Here is a 19,952-nt window from a genome sequence, read left to right as displayed (position 1 = left end):
TAGCAAAGAAAAAGCTACTCATCCATTAGCCTAGACTCTACACATGAAAGGAAGTCCTAGCTACCAGCTTCACATCCATCAATGTGAAGGATGAAATATAGTTTTTCTGTATAAAGCATTTATTCTTCCACTGATCACACACTGGAAAGATAATCCCCGTCAGGATGGCATGTGCTCATTGCTCCTCAGAGCAACAGCTGCCACTTGCCCATGACCATCTGAAACTAACAACACGTTCGCTAAGTTCTTGACTTTATAGAAAAGGTATCTTTGTGTGCCTCCCAAAACTATAACTGCACAGAAGTGAACACCCAAAGAACACCTTTCGCTCTATTAGAAATTACTGTACAACTTAAGACATGTAAGTCAAAAGTAAACAGGCTATAGATGACATAATGCTAACAAGTGGAGAATAATATTCATTCTGAAATAATGTCCTTAAACTGATACCCTATTATTCCCAGTTCAGATATGAACTGGAAATCAGTCCTCTTTTTTGCTTTCCTCTCCCTGGCACAGGTCTGACTATAAAACTTACCATTCTGTCTTCTTAGTAAAATTTGTCTATCCCAATGAATGCCTAAGCTATGTCTTGTTTCCTACTCCACAGCAGTACACAGAAAAAATGCCAGTTTTAAAAGACACTCTCTTGCATAGCAGCATGGATCCTATTCTATATGCAGGGTGTACGCTGACAATTTAGCCTCAGAAATAGGATCTTTATTCAAAGACAAGTTATGAGCCCACAGGCTGCAAGTCTTGACACGCATGACTGAGGACAAGCAGCCACTGCACACCTGATGCTGATTCCACAAAATCACTCAGCCTGACCACACTATGCTTTCCCTCCACCTGTACAAGGTATACTTCTGTACACATCCAAGTCGTAGCAGATTCCTGGGCACCAATTAGACACTCCCCTATAGCTCAGTTCTAATCCATGTGATGCAAAAGACTTTTAAATATACATTGAAGAAAAAACAGTTATTCTACACGTATTTTCTGTGTATTTTATTGATCTGATACAATACACAAGCATACGCAGCATGTGTGTGTCTGGATATACATACATACACAAAATGCCAAATGTATGATACATACAACAAACAAGGCCAGATTATCTGGTCTTGTAGAGATCTTTGGTCCAACACAGGACCAAAGACCAGGGTGGACACATACAAGACCTTCAGAACTGTAACACTGTCTGTGCTTACAGTTGCCTGAGGACCAGGACAGCTTCTGTAACAGGACAGAAAGACAGTAGGTATCTATTTGTGATGTAATAATAGAGAAGATGGTTGCTTTTCTCTTATGGTTATTCTGTTTTCCAAGGGTGAACCATTATTCAGATGATTGTGACTTGCTGGCTTTGAACCAGGAGATAAAGAAGAGGTGCACAGAAAGTGCTAATGGGTTTCCACAGCACAAAGATAGCTAATAAAGCCCAAGTATAAGGCATAGCAGATGATGAAACCACCCAGGCACAGCAGGTTGTTGGGACTCAGGGGCTGAGATTTGGGAAGTCTGGATACACACTAGAGAAAGAGCTCTGTAGGAATCCTTGCTCTATTCTTTGCCCACCTCCAGACCTGCTGTACTTACACATCCCTCTGGTATCCTCTTCTAATACCACCATAGAAGCAGTCAGAACCCACCAGCATGCTAATGAATCTTTGCCAAAATAAATAATTACTTCCCTTTATTTGTTATTGATGTATTTTATGAGAAGAACAGTAAAATTAGTCAAGTTGGTTATCAGGCACCTGGCTGTGGGTTTTACATAGGAAACCACAGGTGAGAGTTGAAAGAGGAGAAGCCTCATGGTCTCACAGTGTATTCTAGGAAGAATAAGATGTACAGTTACAAAGTTTGTGGTTATTTTATATTTTAACTGTTTCAGCTCATGGAAACAAAGAATACTGGTGATATAGCTCTGACAGGCATATTTTGCTGTTAAAAAATAACAAAATATATTTTAAGCCATATTTTTTACTGTAAGATATGTCAGTTAATAACCTAGACCTGAATTTCTTCCTCCATTGCAAGTTCATAGCTTGGATCAATAAGACATGTTCCTATCATTTTCCCATCAGATACTACTGGAGAAGCAGTAGGTGTCTGCATAGTAAGTAAAGAGAGAGAAGGAGAAAAACTTGGGGTCATGGTTGGTGGAGGGTATCCAAGATTATGGATAATGGGAGAATGAGCATATTTATTAAATGCTTGCCTTGATGTTATATTTGGCATTCTTGGTGGCACTGTCCGTATGCCAGGCTGTGCTACTGATGTTATCAAGGGAGGAGGGAAAACAAGAGATTTCTTCTCCTTGGGCAAGCTGTGAATGTGTACGTTTTCATCTTTCAGTTCTGCAATATCATTAAACACTGAGGCAAGAGATTGAAATCTGGGTTCCCAGCTGAGTACATAATCTCGGTTATAACTACCTGCAAGATCCTCATCAGAGGTGCCAACAGCTGCAAGTGAATCACACCCAGAGTCTTGCCTATCTGACATCGGGACACATTCTCTTGTGAGGTCTGTCATTATACCTTTCTCTTTTATTCCAATTTTCTTAAGTGTTTGAGACAAAATTTCATGTGCATAGGCTGTGTCACAGGCTTCTTCTCTGCCTTCTCCTTTAATGGTCTGCATGTTCTCCGTGCTTTGCATGGTAGCCATGCCATCCATTTCTCCAGACTGATAGGAGAACTGATCAGACTCTCTTGGGATCCCTGAATCTGGCATTCGCGAGCCGTACTCGCTCAGTGCTGAGCTGGTGTTTTTTCTGCAAGGATACTCGTTGATCCTTTTTATTTCTTCATCCTCTGCAGTTTCTCCTTCAGCAGAACCATGGCCACTGGAGTCTGAATGCCTGCAGGGGACATCATCATCCTTCCCCTCTCCAATTCTTGCTAGGCTCAGCCATTTTGCTATAGCACCCATGGGAAGCATACTGCTCTCAGTACTTTGGATTTTCTGGCAGTCCTTATCTTCTCTTGCTGAATTCACATCAGTAGCTGAGGAGGAAACTGCTTCTTTTTTCACACAAGCATTCATCAGATCTTTTCGCTTATGTCTCAGAGTAAGTGCGATCAGACCGACCACAAGCAGCAAGAACACTATCGATGAAATGGAAACACTAATGGTCAGGCTGTGTGCTGATGCTGTGAGATCAATATCAGGAGAACTGGAAACATTTACAAAAACAGTGCATATTGTGAACTTTGACTCCATTTTTGGGCTATGAGCTCTTACCAACAATTCCAGACTATCATCATTCTTTTTGATGCCATTTTTCTTTCTGTGAACAGTGTGAGTCAAATAAATATTACCACTGGTTTCATTCACAGAAAAGAATGGAGAAGGTTTTAGAAGAGAGTAATGAACAACTCCGTCCAGTCCACCATCACTGTCTGATGCTGTCACTCTGCCAAGTAACTGGCCTGCTTCATTCTTCTCGGGGAGATTAAAAAAATAATGTTCTTGTGTAAATACTGGGTCAAATTCATCTCTCCCCTCAATATCTACCTGAACTGTAATGGTAGCCAATGAGTCACCTTTGTCTTTTGCTTGGATTATGAGGCAGTACCTATTCTGACTTTCATAGTCAAACATTTGCTTTGTATGAATATCTCCTGTCAAAGGATCAATAAAGAACATGTCATGGTCTCTAGGAGCTTCACGATGAGCCAAACATGAAGACTGAATGGAGTAGGTAATGTGCCCATAGGAGCCTTTATCAAAATCCAGTGCACAAACAGCGCACACAAAAGAAAATGTAGGCATATTTTCACTGACAATGCAGCTCAGACTGGGAAACAAAAAAAGCGGGGCATAATCATTGTCATCTAGGACATTTACAAAAACAACAGCAAAAGCCATATTTTTTATATCAGCTCCTCCATCTGTGGCTTGGATGATCAAAGTGAATTTCATGGTATCCTCATAATCCAGCATTTTCATCAAATCCATTGATCCTGTTTTCTCATCCAAGCGAAAATGTCCCCTGTCGTCTCCAGAGATGATAGCATAAGTGATCTCTGCATTAGTGCCTGCATCACAGTCATTTGCTGAAACTTCGGTGACATGACTACCTATAGGGATGCTTTCTTTGACATGAACATGGTATTCCGGGCTGCTAAATACTGGAGCATTATCATTAACATCCAGCACAGTTATTAGCACAGTAGCAGTTGAATTCAAGGAGGGTGTTCCACAGTCAGAGGCAAGGAGGACCAAATGGTGAGAAGAAGCTGTTTCCCTGTCAAGAACATCGCTCAAAACCAGACTGCCAACAAGTTTGTAGGATGTTTCTGACCCCATGACGCTTGTTTCTATGGAGAATAAATTCTCAGCATTGCCTTCAATAATAGAGTATTCAACATATGTGTTTTCATGGGTCCAATCATAGTCGATGGCTGAAAACATGAGGACGCTTTCTCCGACTGAGGCATCCTCACTCACGCTGAGATTGTACAGAACCTTTGTGAACTGAGGGGCATAGTTATTTACATCTTCTATGTGCACCGCTATGGAAGTAACTGCAGTGAGAGCGGGACTGCCACCATCCATGGCTTCTATCAGAAGATGAATAGTGGAAATATTTTTCAGCTCTGTCACTGGTCCTGTAGCAAACACTGAACCTGAAAATACAAAAGAATTAACAAAAGGCCACACTCCACAGGCAAGTAAATGTGATTCCAAAAGCTGAATCTAAACAGTCATATTTGAAAATGACTCAACCATAATGGCTGCACAAACCATAGTAAATCTCTTGCATCCAGAGAATAGTGGGTCAACAGCTCAATGGATGGACACGATAGACATCACTTACTAGTGGTGTCCCTCAGGGGTCTGTACCGTGACCAGTACAGTTTAATAGCTTCATCAGTGACACAGACAATGGGATCGAGTGCACCTTCAGCAAATGTGCATATGACACCAAACTGAGTGGTGTAGCTGACATGCCTGAGGGATGGGATACTATCCAGAGGGAACGTGGACAAGCTCAAGAAGTGGGGCCTCATGAAGTTCAACAAGGCTCAGTGGAAGGTCCTGCGCAAGAGTTGGGGCAACCTTTGATACCAATTCAGGCTGGGAGATTAAGGGATTCAGAACAGCCCTGTGGAGAAGGACTTGGGGATACTGGTGCACAAAGAACTGGACATGAACTTGTAATGTGTGCTCACAGCTCAGAAGGCCAACTGCATCCTGGGCTGTGTTAAAAAAAGTGTGCCCAGCAGGTTGAGGGAGGCGATTCAGTCCCTCTACTTTGCTCTTGCTGGAGCCCACCTGGAGTACTGTGTCCAGCTCTGGACTTTTCAGCACAGTAAAGATACAGACTTATTGGAACGAATCCAGAAGAGGGCCATAGAAATGATCAGAGGGCTGGAGCCCCTCTCCTGTGATAAAAGGCTGAGATAGCTGGGGTTTTTCAGCCCAGAGAAGGGTCCAGGGAGACCTCACAATGGCCATAAAGGAGCCTTATAAGAAGGATGGGGACAGACAGGCTGTTGTGACAGGACAAGGGGTAATGGTTTTACACTAAAAGAGGGTAAAGCCAGAGTAGATATAAGGAACTATTTTTTTTTTATGAGGGTGGTGAAACACTGGAACACATTTCCCAGAAAGGTGGTAGATATCCCATTCCTGGAAAAATTCAAGGTCAGATTGGACATGACTCTGAGCAACCCGATCTAGTTGAAGATGCCCCTTCTCATTGCAAGGGGTTGGACTTGATGACTTTTAAAGATCACTTCCAAACTATTTTGTGATTCTAAGAACTCATAGCTAATACTGTGAAGCCAAGGCCTCCCCACAACAATAAAGTATCAAATACACATACTGCATCTAGAGCAGCAAAAATATGCATGGTTCCGGGACAAACTGAGAACTCCAGTCTTTGATGCGATCAGTTCTTCACTGATAATGGCAGATTTAGCCAAAACATATGCATGGACTTTGGCCACCAAAAATTTCCAGAACTCAACTAATCGCTGGCAACAGGTGAGGAAGCAATAGGACTCTTCAATTTACACTAAAAAAGCTGAAATAATAAGCCATGCTTACAGACTCACCATTCTTGTGATCAATGGAAAATCCCTCAGAAGAAGAGAGGATTTTGTAGGAAATCATTCCGTTATGCCCAGAATCTCTATCTGTTGCAGAGACTGTCAGAACAGTGGCATCCATAGAAATAAGCTCTGGCAAGTTCACCTGACATATAAAGCAAAAATAGAGCTTAATAAAATATTTGAAACATAAAAAGTATACATTTGGCTTTATTTGATCTTATTAGAAAAAAACACACACAGTTCCCAGCTTTGGAAAAAGTTTTACTTACCCATTTTCTTCTGGGGCAAAACTATAAAGAGCTGAGATATTGAAAACTATGCCTTTAATACAGCCAAAATTCACAGTACACTATAAGCAGTAGTAAAATCCACCCAGCTCATTATGACAGTGAGTTCAGAGAATAAATGAATCACTTTTTTCAAAATTACATTAATGGACTGCAACTAATAGCTTTTCTTCTTGCTTTCAAAAACACCTTCATTTCCATACATGGAATACAGTCTGCAGTCTCTGTCTGGAATATATGCTTAACCACTAAAAAAAACCCAATACATGCACCCTGAAAATTCCAGCACTAGAGCACTGGATTATTCCTAGAATTTAGTATTTCAAAATTCTCCCTTTTTTCCTCTAGGAAACCAAGAAAGCCCATTCCCTTTTTAACAATTTTCATTATTTGAAGTCCAGATACAGTACTTTTGTGACCAAAGTTTCCTTCCAAAGTATAAATCTTTGGAAGTATAAATTTCAAATGAACAGCATGATATAGCAGCTACCTCTGTCATAACTTGAAGTGTTAGTTTAAATAATTTAAACAGAGAGATTATATGTATATAATAACCATACGTATATATTAAACTATATATAAGGAGCATAAATATGAAAACACTTGAAAGGATAATAAAAGGGTAAAAATACAGGATGATGAATAGGGAATTATACATATCATTGACCAAAAAGCAGCACTGTATCTTGCTCTCCAAGCAACACATCCAAACATAAGGATTGTGGAAAAGAGAAGCTCAGCTGTTTATGTTAACATGGTCAATAGAGCTACACTGTTTTGCATCACTTTATAATGCTGCCTATAATGTCTGCTCCAATCTACAAAAAAATTCCTAGCACTTGCAGAAGAAAGTACTTGCCTAAACTATTATCCATAATCAGACACATAGGAGGGTTGAAGAAAACTAAAGTCTAAAAATCACTTGAGCATTAATAGTGCATTTTTTTCCAGAATGTAGATTTATGAGTACAAGTGGGAATTTTACATAAATCCTGACAACTCAGGCACCTGAAAGTTTTACAGGTATCTAAGTGACTAAACCACTGTGCCTGCACTTGCTCATAGATTGAAAATTCTTTACTAAGCCAAATGTTTAGACTTATTTCTTGAATAAATCTGTCTGATATTTATAAATGAAGCATTATTCAATCCACGTCTTCTGTTGTGCCTCATATTTTTGGCTCTGAGGACGTCCACCACACACAAAAAGCACCAGATCAAACAAACAGTTCAGTTCACAGGATTGCAGAATGGCTGAGGTTGGTGGGCACCTCCGGAGGTCACCTTGTGCAACCCTTGCTCAGAGCAGGGTCACCTACAGCAGGGTGCCCAAGACTGTGTACAGATGTGTTTTGAATATCTCCAGAGACAAAGACTCTACAACTGATCTGAGCAACCTGTGCCAATACTTAGTCACTGCTAGAGGTTTAAAAATAAAAAAAAAAAGAAAAAGAGAAAGATGTTTCCTGATGTTTAATAGAATTTCCTGTACTTTGATTTGTGCCCACGCTTCTTGTCCTGTCACTGGACACCACAGAGTGGAGTGTGGCTTGCCCATCTGACTTGCCCATCTTTACTCCTCACCATTATTATTTACACAAATTGGTAAGACTGAGCTTTCTCTTCTCCAGGCTGAACTATCCATGCTCTAGGCTCTCCTGCGCCTCAGCCCAAGCTGCACAGGCCTAGTCCCACACCAACAAGTCCTAAGGAAACAACTGCTCTGGCACCCAATTTCTCCTGTGGCACTTTTATTGCAGCCGACCTTAACCTGAAGCTCCAGGCTTTGTCTTTCTCCCATTCCAAGCCCTAACTCCAAGCTGTTACCTCTGCTGAGCCTTAGACCACGCCCCACAGTCCTACGGCTGATTAAGTCAGCAAAACCCTTTTAGCAGCCTGCTCTTGAGAGTCTTGTGTGATATCATGCTCACTTTGGCAGCACAGATAGTAAAACTGCAATGACACAGAGAAGTTATCATGACCCCTGTGCAAGGATGATACGCAAATTCGTGAAGCATTCCATACTGTTTTAGGGATCTGGGGTGCTGGTTGGCAGCAGGCTCAATGTGAGTCAAGAGTGTGCCCTGGTTGCAGAGGCAGTAAACTCTACGCTGGGCTGCATCAGGTACAGCATCACCAGAGAGTCAACAGAGGTGAATGTCTCACTGCATTCAGCCTTGGTGTGGCCTCACCCTGAGTGCTGTAGGAAGTTCTGGGCCCCACCCTTTCAAGAAGGGTGTGAAGGTTCTTGAATGTGTCCAGAGGAGGACAACAAAGCTAGTGAAAGGGCTGGAAGGCATGTCCGATGAGGAGTGTCTAAGAACTCTGGGTTTGTCTCATTTGGAGAAAAGGAGGCTTAGAGGTGACCCCATTGCTCTCTGCAGCTTCCTGAAGAGAAGGGGAGAAGGAGGTGCTGAGCTCTTCTCCCTGATAACCCAGTGACAGGACACGTAGGAATGGCTCAATAGTTGTGCCAGGAGAAGTTCAGACCGGACGTTCAGAAGCACTTCTTTACCGAGACGGTGGTCAAACCAGAACAGGCTTCCTCGAGAGATGGTCAATGTCCCAAGCCTGTCAGTGTTTAGGAGGCATTTGGAAAATTCCCTTAAAAACATGCTTTAGCTTTTGGTCTGCCCCTGAATTGGTCAGGCAGTTGGACTGGATGATTTTTAAAGGTCCCTTCCATCCTAAATTATTCTAGAACTCAATGACTCTGAGATTAGGTCAGTTGGCTAGAACATGGTCTAATAACACCAAGGTTGCGTGTTCAATCCCCATACAGGTCACATATTTAAGAGTTGAACTTGATGATCCTTGTGAGTCCCTTCCAACTCAATATTCTGTGAAATCTGTGACTCTGTTTTATAGACGCTCTAATTTCTTAAATCATCTCAGTGGCCCATAGCTGTCCATAGTGACTAAAACTGCTTTGTTTCACTGTTAGACAATTTGATTTCTACAACAGTATAGCAGTTCAAATGCTTGTCCAAAAGTCCAAAAGCTGAGCTCTGCACCCTCCTCAGTCCAGTAGGGGAAACTGGGGAAGTCAGAACTCCTATGCTTCACTCCCTAGATGAGCACCACTACTGTAAGGCAGGGTTACACATTACAAACTATAAGTGCATGAACTATCACAGGGGCACTTGCTACACCTCTGTGGAGCTGTGTAACAGAAAATGAAGAAATTCATGCCATAGTAACAGGGTCAGAATAAATGTATCAACTTCTTCACCATTCTCTCAGAAGAAGGAAGTTCTGAACACTGAACCCTGCTCCTCACTGGTTTGGATAATATCCCGTAACTCCTAGTGATGAATGCATGGTGTATGGAATACAGCTAGCATTCACATCACTTGCCTTCTGAAGTCAGAAACCACAAACATTCAAACAGAACAATTCCCTCAGTTCTTTTAGTAGAATTCTTAGGAAGAGGCTGGGGTTTCCCAGAAGAGCTCTGCTTTGTTTCTGCTCAGAAATAGTTTGCAGAGACCTTTCTTCTTGGTGCTCAAATGCATTTTTAAGACAAACATAAACAAGTACTCTTACTATTTATCATCATATACGGAAAGATATCTATCACGTGTTTGTTGTCCATTTGCCATGTTCTCACCTGATATGAATCCTGAGTAAAGACTGGTGGGTTATCATTGATGTCCAAAACAAGGATAGTGAGTTCTGCTTCTGTTTGATGCACAGAATCTGAAACTATGATTTTCAGCTTATAAACAGCAGTTTCTTCAAAATCTAATGGTTCCACTACTGTGACTACACCAGTGTGTTGATCGATGGTAAATTTCATTCCAGGACCATTATCATAAATAAAACCAAACTGAAGTGCTGGCCTGGAGTCTGCATCACTTGCTGACACCTGAGTCACTATAAAACCAGGCTGGGCATCTGAAACAATAATTTTGAGAATAAGTCATAGCTAAAAGATGATGTTACAATTTCTGAGGATTTTGCCTATTTTGTAATATTGAATCTTTGATATATGTAAACTTTCAGTATAGCTTTTGATGTATTTTAACTTTGTGTTTTACAATAAGCACAGTATCCAGAAACAGTATGGAAATAGTAGTGGATTTCTTCAAAGGTATGTGCTGTATCCCAGTTTTAATTTGGGTTTTCTCTAGACTTTCTCAGATCCAGTGTAGTCATAACTGTTTCTTTGCTACCAACAGGAACTTACATGGTTTTACATGAGCATTTAGGTGACATGAATTTATTGAACAATGTCACAAACCTCCACAAGAATATTTAACTGAGGCATCAGAGACCCCTGGTCTGTGTAGAACCAGCAAATGCAATTCTGAAGCTTTTCAAAGGAGGAGGCCACTAGAGAGAAAGGAGACCTCCAGACAGACCTACATGGTACAAAAATATTAGGGTCTATCAAGGTATAACCCTATGAGGTTGAGAAACTGGATACAGACAGCTTTGTCATGGGCTAAATTGACAGTACCGGTAACTGCAAACTGAACCTATTAGTGATCATTTAACAAAGCCTGGAACTAACAGAAGCTAAACCATTTCCCATTTGCATGCCTGGGGCATGAGGCTTCAAAAATACTGTATCATATCGTAAAACAACTGTTCTTAAACGGCATACAAAAAGCTAAATAAGTAACTACTATTTACAGCTGCTGTGCATCCATGAATTCTGTACCTGTCATTACCAGTGGGAGTTAAATTTAGGAAAGGCTAAAACATATCATGAGAAAGACAGCCTTGATATCTTTTCTTAACAGAACTACTGGGGTTTCAACACCTAAGTCTTTATAAATTTTCCGTTGTGTATCTTAACGCATTCACATATATGATGCCTGTATTTGAAAGTTATGGGCTTAAGACTCAAGATCTGCAAATGTTGAGCTAACATCACACAACATACCAGATGTGTGCTGGGATGAGAACTTGGGAGGTCCTGGGTCCTCCTATTTATGATCATCAACTGGATCAAGTTATAGAGCATTTTAACACTTCATTCAAATTTACAGAAATTATTTCTTTCATCACAATGAAATTCAAAATGTCTCATTTCTAGCAACGCTAGTTTTACCACCAAGCATTTTTATTGGAAAAAAGTGGAAATTGAAGACATATGAAGGATATGATACTGGAGTTCAAAATGAACAGATTACAGTTGTATTTCTGCAGATTTTTTTCTCTTTATGAATTGCCTATGGTTTTGTTCCAAACTATTCCTAAACACAATGTCTAAAGATTAAGAACAATGCCTCTGAGAACAAAAGCAAAACACAATTAATTTTGATATTTCAGCTTTAATACTACCCATTAGCCTTTTTACTACAGTTGTTTAGTTACACCAATCACCAAAAGCACTACCGTTATCTCACAATTCCCAGCCTTAACAAAACTTAGCTGTACTATCACACTTACTTTCTGGGACCTCCACTTCACCTAGCAGTTGGAAAACTGGAGCGTTGTCATTAACATCTAACACCTCTATCCTCACAATACTTGTAGCAGAGAGTCTGGGGTTTCCTTTATCAGCAGCTTGTACAACCAACCTACAATTAAAGGAAGCAGTAATTGTCACTTTTGGTCAGAAATCACTGAATTATCCACCAATGTTATAAGCAGGGGAAATTTTAAACCCAAAAAGATTAGTCATTTCTGTTCCTCATGGCAACTCTGAAATTCCATCTTTCTTTCTGTAAGGTTGACTATCCAGAGTTTTAGTTTTTCATCTTTGAGCAAAAATGTCCAGGAGATTCTACAGGGTAAAAATATATTAAAATCACACAAAGAAAAGGAATTGTTTTTCTGTATTCATTTCATCCAGTTACATACCAAATGCAGGTGGTTAAACAACTCTTTTAAATAAGACACAGTTTTTCAGTTGGTAATTCAGAGCAGGAATTAAAATGTAAGCACTAAATTATCCTTTGGAGGAACCTATCTCTCTTCATTGTTTATAAAGAGACAACAGGGATGTGAAAATGGGGTAATACAAAAACATCCAAAGTAACATTCAGCCAAAATGCCTGCAGACACATTGAATAGCCCCTCCATTACACTATAAATGTAAGTGATGAAATGAAAACCCTGAATACATGCACCATTTGACAATGGTAAGGTTCCCGCTGATTTTAGCAGGACCAGAATCTCACTGCCAGATTAGAAGAGTTGGCCTATACACTTCCATATTACACCTGCATAAGGAAGGGTAGTAAAGATCAGACAAAAAAAGAAGCTATGTGAAGGGATATAAAAGTCAAAGCTGGGCATCTCAATTAAATGTTTTATGCAATAACAATTGTTTACATGTCACACCATATTGCCTGGGTCTCACTGAAGATCTTTCGAATGCGTTATTTCTCCTTCTTTCTTCTAAGTCACAGTTTCTGTTTAAAGTGTCAAATAGATGTTACTTCCTAAATGTTCACATGATAACATGGAATACCCAGGCTGTAACTCAAGCTGTGGATTGCAGCACTTCCATTCCTGAACCACACCAGCTCTGCTCTGGGTGTCCTTGTGGTTTTTGACACTGACAGAAGACATAACTTGAATTGCAGACCAGTATTCAATCAATGACCATGCAAAATTCCATACAAAAAATGTATTTTTTCTAGAATGAATATTGTTAAGGTATACATATGGAAATATTTTACTAAAAATAATCACTTTCTAAGGTTTCAGGAAAAAAACCTCTCATAAAAACATTTTAGCCAAGGCATTAAAATTCTCTCAACACTTCCATTATAACTCCTATTATAAGGGACTTAGAACTTCTGGGGGTGAAAATGTTCAATTTAGATAAATAAGCAACTCCTTGCAAATTTGAAAGAACTGATGGTAACATTTTGAAATCAAACAGGAAAACAGTTTTGAAAGCTTCTTTTGCTATTCACTATTCACCTAACAATGTGATTAATACAGATTAATAAAAATGTGATTAACACAGATTAATAACTAATTATAAAGAGAAGGAATATGAAGCTTCATATTCCTTGAATATACTGTCAGTTTGAAAGGCTAGAATTCCAACATAAATGCTGAAATAACTCAGGTTGCCAGTTAAAGACAGATATGAGAATTATGCTCATATGCTCAATATTTCACCAGCAGTAAACATCCTTCCATTGAAGGATTTATTCAAGTGTTCTTTTAAAGTACCTAGTTACAAATAAAATGTGTTACACTACTTAAATTACTAAAAATCAGAACTGGTGTTTTTGATTCAGTGAAAAGCTGAAAAATAAACTTCAAGTTAAGTGTCCTATATGTTATGTTAAAACAACATATATTTTTTAGGACATTATTATCAAATTACACTGATACTAAGAAAAACCCCCCACATACTCTCTCAATCTTTCTGATGTCATTTTCTACAAGTTATTCTCATACATAAGAATTCTTATTGGATGTTTAAAACTTTAAGGTCCCAGAGGACAGGAAAACTTGCAAATATTTTTACTGATACTACAACCATATGTAAAAAACCCCGTAATTTCTACTGACACATACAAGAAATCTACTTTTTGTGGAGACTGTGGTACTTAAAAAGGGTCTATTAATGAATCTGCATACTCATATTTGTCTTCAAGGCATGATTTATTTGCTTTCTAATTCCAATTATGGCATGACCTGCAAAGAAAAATTGTTATGTCCACTTGACCATATTTATGCACAGTTTCTTGAAAAACAGGAAAAATATTTAGTGCAAGACAGCTTATAGCTGAAAACAGTTTACAAAAGCATCTTTATCAGATTATGGAGAAGAAAATTTAAGTATATTCTAATCTAAAACCAGAACATATCTCTATTTCTTGGATTTGATTTGATGTTTTCTCTGTGTCTTTACATATTTATAAAGAATGTTTCCAGAGAGGGAGTGGCTATACAGTTCTTCATAAACTAAAATCCAGGAACTGTCATTGTTCCTTAGTGAATCATCACACTCATTTATGTCAGTAAGTGTTGCCATTGATTAAACAAGACTATTTCTTTCTCTAAATTTGATAAGTATGCAAGAATCCATAGTACAAATGGGCAGCTTTAGTGCTGTTCTCAGTGCTGTCTGGCTTGCACCCAGGTTCTGTGGGTAATGGATATCAACAGGAAACTATGAAATATGAAATATGCAATATGAGCATTTTCAAGTTAGAGTGAACAAAGAAAAATACATTTTTATGAGAACCTTGCATACAAACCTGTAAGATGAAGTGTTTTCGTGATCTAGGCCTGTATTTGTTGCTAGAATTCCTCGTGCTGAATCAATTAGAAATGTTGCATTTTCATTACCAGATAAAATTGAGTATTCCATTTCTCCATTCAGCCCACTGTCAAGGTCAGTTGCAAATACCTGTTTGTGAGCAAACGTGAGGCTTAATTAAAACCTGCAGAATGCAATTTCAGAAAGAAAACCTTATACTACAGTCAGATATTTCTGGTTACTTTCCTTTCAACTGCACAGATTTAAATAAATCATCGTCTTTGTCCCCAGCATGAGTGTCATGTGAGGTCACAAAATCTGCTTATGAACTGCAATGGGCTGCACATGAATGAGTAATCTGAAATTCAGCTAAAGAAAGTGTTAGGGCTGAATATAATAATTTTACTATTAGGTTGCTGTTAGAATGCTGTCCCTGTTTAGTACACAAATATGCACTTTCTCAGTGGTACAGGACTGACCTTAAAGTATTGCTGCTATACAAACACACAAAGCATAAAATAATTAAACTATTAAGCTTTCGGATCTTTCATAGAATAGTTAATTACCTTTTAAAAATACAAACCAGAAAACATAAAAAGGGCAGAAGCAATCTATAAAACCAACAGAATAACTAACATCCATCAGCAATGAACAGGTTTCTCAAAGACTCCTCTGACTCTTTGAAGAGTCATCTTTGTATTTTTCTGGTTGCTGAACAAGCATTATAATGAGTATGGGATCCAAACCACAGCAGAAGCAACCAGTCAGATTGAATAAAGGAAACATAATAGAATGTATTCTGTCATAAAATTTTGATTACACATCTGGCTTGACTGCCTTTTGATTTTTCTTCATTCCTGGACATATGTTTCTCTAAATACAACGTCCATCAGTTTCTAATCACTTTGCCCTGGAGGCATTTGTAGCGTTCCATTTATTTATTCTCTAGAGAAAGAATATCTTTAGTACCTAACATGACCCTCACTGTGACCTGACTTGCAATGCAAGAACATACACTGAGGAAATTATGTGTTCTTCTAGACCAACTGATGTATTCTTTTGCTCTAACATGGCCAGATGGAAACACTTTGGGAGAATGGATCCATTCAGAGGAAGAAGTGTTTGCACATTTAAATTAAGACAAGCTGCTCTTTAGGCATCAGATTTTAAATTGAACACTTGGGTTTGATTCTACTAGTCTGATGAGTAGAAAGTATTCTTTGTATTACTATAGCCCTTTCAGTAGATGCATTAGTACAAGATCCAGCCTCTATTGTAACCAGAACCGCAGATTTCAATAGTATCTTTCAACTTCTTGAAGATAGAAACATAAATTTTTTAAAAAGAGAATTTAAAGTCCAGCTGCACAACTATCAAGAAGATACAGAATTCTCTTTCAACTTAAACCTGAATGAAAGATCTGAAATGTCATCTAGAAAAAAACTTAATTTAATATTTTAGATATCCAAGCAAAGTAGTAGCAACATCAAGAAGCTCATTCTCAGTTTTTAAAAGACAGTGGTCCAGAACAGACCTAGCAGGATTGTAGTCATGAACAGATGAGCCAAACTTCTTTTTAACTACAGCACTGGGCTTGGGAAGATATACTTCCACTTACCTGTACAATGTCCATTTTGGGACTCTGGCCTTCCCATACTGATGCTTTGTAATAGCTTTGTTCAAATTTAGGTACGTTGTCATTGACATCTTGAATCAAAACTGTCACTCCACAGAGCGCTGAATTCAAGCTATTTTCAGCCAGAACTGTAAGATGTATTTTACACTTAACTTCATAATCAAGAAACTTTGGCTCTTTCACTGTGATTGTACCTAGTTTATTAACAGAAAAATAAAAAATCCCAAGATGTGACACATATCCAGGGAAAAACATGCACAAATGCAGTTATGAAATTCCTAACATCTATGGTCACCTCCACCGAACACATGACAGAATTCCAGCAAGCTCTCCATCATGTCCTTCTTCTATGTAACATCACCCCCCACATGAACAGCTAAGTTTTCACCGATCATTGTCATGTTGGCAATTTCCTAAAACAAAGCACATTTACTGGTAGAGGGATAGAGAGAAAGTGGCTGTGTGCTCCCTTGGTACATGACAGTGAGACTGCCATGCCAGAAGAGACTCTTGTCCCTCATCTAGCCCTCCATCTATATCCAAATCGGGCAACAGCTGCAGTAATTTATGTATCTGACTGGCACACAGGTAAAACACTGGCTCTTTCTGATGCAGTGAGCTCCCTCACCCCAACTATTATTCTATCAAAAATAATAAATGAAAATTATTGAGACTACAAGTACAACTAGACATCTCCACATTAAACATGAAATGTTCTTGGAAATCTGTAGTCATTGTTTCAATGTTCTAGGTAATAATTCTCCATTACATCTAAGCATCAAACATAGTTAAGTTGTGTATTAATTTCATTGGAATTCAAATTCAGTTTTCTATGGACTTTTCAGTAACAATGCCATGACTATCTATATCCCAAACTTGAGATAGCATAAGTGCTTTTTATTTTTTTATTTTCTAAGATAAGTAGCAAAGATTAACTCTTGTGTATCAATCTATGTCTTGAACATAAGGATTTCAAAGCTGGCAGGTGGTCTTTCTTCAGCACAACACTTAAAAATTATCACATTCTGTATACAGAGGAAGAAAAACAGACAGTGGCAGAAGGAATACACTTCAAGATGACAGAGAGTAAACTGAAAGACTCAAGTGTAGAGTGGAATAAATAATCAAGTTTGAGGTACACCAGCTAGGAGGAACATGTGAAAGAACCAGAGTTGCTTATTATAAAGAAGTGCACGCTAAGAAGAACCAAGATAACAGTCTTCAAATATGTAAATAATAGGGGGGTTGCCTTTGTCTTACTTCTACTGCTACTGGGTTAAGAAGTAATAAGTTTAAAAGATTTCAGCAAACATGAATATGAATAAAAACTTTCCAATTGCCAAGACTTGTTCAGATTATTGAGAGAGTTTGCAAAATCGTTACCCCTGATGGCTTTTAAGAACGTTACAGATGTCAGATTTTGGCACAATTGATTCCCCTTCTGTATCAGAGAACAGAGTAGTTCACGTCTTTGAGTAATTTCCTACTATACTTTCTATGATTCTACAACATAATAAATCCCCCTATAGTGGTTGACAGTCTTCTTTAAAGTATGGTTAATTAACTTCAGTGCTTGAAAAGACAAGTAGAGCACACCTTTGGCTGTTCAGAATATGTAACATAGAAAGGGCATCGATACAGCTCAAAATACTTTTGCTGTAGAAGCAATGGATAGAGAATTACTGGTGTCAAAATTATTCTGATGTAAGAGCTGCTCTCAGAAATTCCTAAAGGCTACACTTCAGTTAATGTTTTCTAAGAAACAGAACAGTTTCAGAGGAAAGGAAACAGAAGAAACCACAATGGTTCAAATGTCTCAAAAGAAGACTTGTGACACATTCACCGCTATAGAAATTCCACTCCTGTTTGTGAAGAAAAGTGCTTATGAGACTCTTCAAAACATCATGTAACCATTTTTCAGCCTAGCTTGATAAAAAAAAAGGAAAATCCCATTTGATATATTTTTTTTTTGGAGGTGATATTGGAGAAGATTCATTTTCTTGGGGATAAACTTGTCTAAGATATTCTTTAAGACTAATCTCTCTAGCTTTATTTCAGTGACATAAAAAGGACTTGAAAATCAAGAGTATGCACTTTAAGTGCCCCTCATCTAAACAAAACAAAATAATTTTAATTGTCCATCAGCATCAACCATGATAAACTTTACAGTGGTATGCCACTTGATGCCTGGAGACATCAGGATAATCAGATTAAAGCCTCCAGAAACTGAGGGAGAAAGCCACTTGTTAAGAGTACAACCTACATTATTTCTGAGGAAAACTCCTTACATTGTCTATGCCATCCCAGAAGGAAAGACTACAGCTATTCAGAAGGCAAACTCTATTCTTGCAAATGTTTAGGAGCTGACAGGCAACAGAGTAGTTATGCTGTCTTATGAACCTTAGATGACAAACATGTAAAGGCATAGGGGGAAAGTGCTGCTACCTCCTGCACCTGAAATTCCTGACTGAAGAGCAGCTAAAAGCAGACCTGCTGCAGAACACAATCACACACAAAAAAAAAATGAACTACTTTAAAACATGTCAACGTTTGCCTGAAACAAAGAGCATTAAGCTCAACAAGGTTCTAATGCTTCTACATTAGAAGTGTTTTGAAGGTTTTTGTTTATTGAGTTTTCAGGCAACTTTATGATGAGAAACAAGATGGAATTTCAGCTTGGATCACAAAGTTTATCCACCCCCACACCTGGTGACCAAAGTTAATCAGAACTGAGTGTCTTAAACAGATATACTGGTGTTCAGTGTCTTTTTACATCAAGTTTACAACATTGCAGGTCTCTCCATGTGCCTGAATTTACTGTGCCTGATCTATTCACTGTAACAGGAGAATTACCCTAATTACTAGGGAGTACTCTTAAGATATCTAGCCCTTGTTCTTGTGCTAGGAACTTGCTAATGTTCTAAACTATACACAGAGACTTGAAAAAAAATTGTAAAAACATACCTGTAGTGGGATGTATGGAGAATATGCTCTCCTTGTCACTGAAGATGCTATATTTTATGTCTTCTCCCGTAAATTTGTGTTCATAAGCTTCTACTGTTAGAAGTGATGTACCTATGGAAGCAATAAGACATTTTCATCATGTCCACTTTAGAAGGTTTTATTCTAATTTTATATTACTGATATTAATAGCAGATGCACAGCTATGGACCAGGTTAGGTGCTTATTCATGAAATAAAATAGTAGACAATAAAAATATTTCCCTCATGACTTTCACTGTTTTACAAATTCATAGGCAAGGTACTGTCTATCCCTCCTTGCCCAGTAAATTATGCATCTGATACCAACTTCCTCAGCCGCTTAAATAAAATTATGAATTTTAACTTCTCTTAATAGCAAACTCACATGAACCAATGGAATTCTCTCTTACCTGAAGTCATATGTATTCCTTTCATTCAGGTTATGCTGTCTTTGATCATTTAAATCTCACCTTTTCATGAGTGCTTTTAGGTAAAACAGTCTTTTTTTTTTTTTTCCCCTGTGCATTATATTACCCATGAATGACCAGGAAGAGTTTATTTTTGCTCCACTTAACAGAATTCAATTTGAGTTTCTGAACAACACTCTAAATAAAGTATTTTAATTAGCCACCTTTTGACAAAGGGAATGAAAAGATGAAACTATGTGCACAGCTATGTGTCAATTCACGGAGAATCCAAATTTCACTAAAACAGCAATAATTTAATATAGAATGCAAGAGACATGAAATAAAAATCCTGTTTGAAATAGGATTAAAGGGAATATGTGGAACT

General features: G+C 38.4%; 1 protein-coding gene and 1 non-coding gene across 5 annotated transcripts in view; one reads left to right on the top strand and one right to left on the bottom strand.

Annotated features, from left to right (window-relative positions):
• Positions 1 to 874: 874 nt before the first annotated feature.
• The window catches only part of DCHS2 (dachsous cadherin-related 2), a 110,742-nt gene continuing 91,664 nt past the window's right edge, over positions 875 to 19,952 (bottom strand). For all 4 annotated transcript variants that reach the window (XM_051790612.1, XM_051790614.1, XM_051790613.1 and 1 more), the window contains exons 14-20: positions 19,144 to 19,254; positions 16,162 to 16,373; positions 14,542 to 14,693; positions 11,762 to 11,892; positions 9,972 to 10,258; positions 6,078 to 6,216; positions 875 to 4,643 (exon numbers count right to left, since the gene is read on the bottom strand). In XM_051790612.1, coding sequence (XP_051646572.1) covers positions 2,017 to 4,643; positions 6,078 to 6,216; positions 9,972 to 10,258; positions 11,762 to 11,892; positions 14,542 to 14,693; positions 16,162 to 16,373; positions 19,144 to 19,254 — 3,659 coding nt within the window. In that variant the 3' untranslated portion in view covers positions 875 to 2,016. The remainder of the gene's footprint in view (positions 4,644 to 6,077; positions 6,217 to 9,971; positions 10,259 to 11,761; positions 11,893 to 14,541; positions 14,694 to 16,161; positions 16,374 to 19,143; positions 19,255 to 19,952) is intronic.
• Positions 8,285 to 8,390, top strand: LOC127472563 (U6 spliceosomal RNA). The gene has a single exon (XR_007905054.1). It is a non-coding gene; the product is annotated as a U6 spliceosomal RNA (small nuclear RNA).

This window comes from Manacus candei, unplaced genomic scaffold (assembly GCF_025592945.1).
Source record: "Manacus candei isolate 608988 ecotype Guabito, Panama unplaced genomic scaffold, ASM2559294v1 h1tg000028l, whole genome shotgun sequence".
Taxonomy (NCBI): domain Eukaryota; kingdom Metazoa; phylum Chordata; class Aves; order Passeriformes; family Pipridae; genus Manacus; species Manacus candei.
This window is presented reverse-complemented; position numbering and strand designations above follow the sequence as displayed.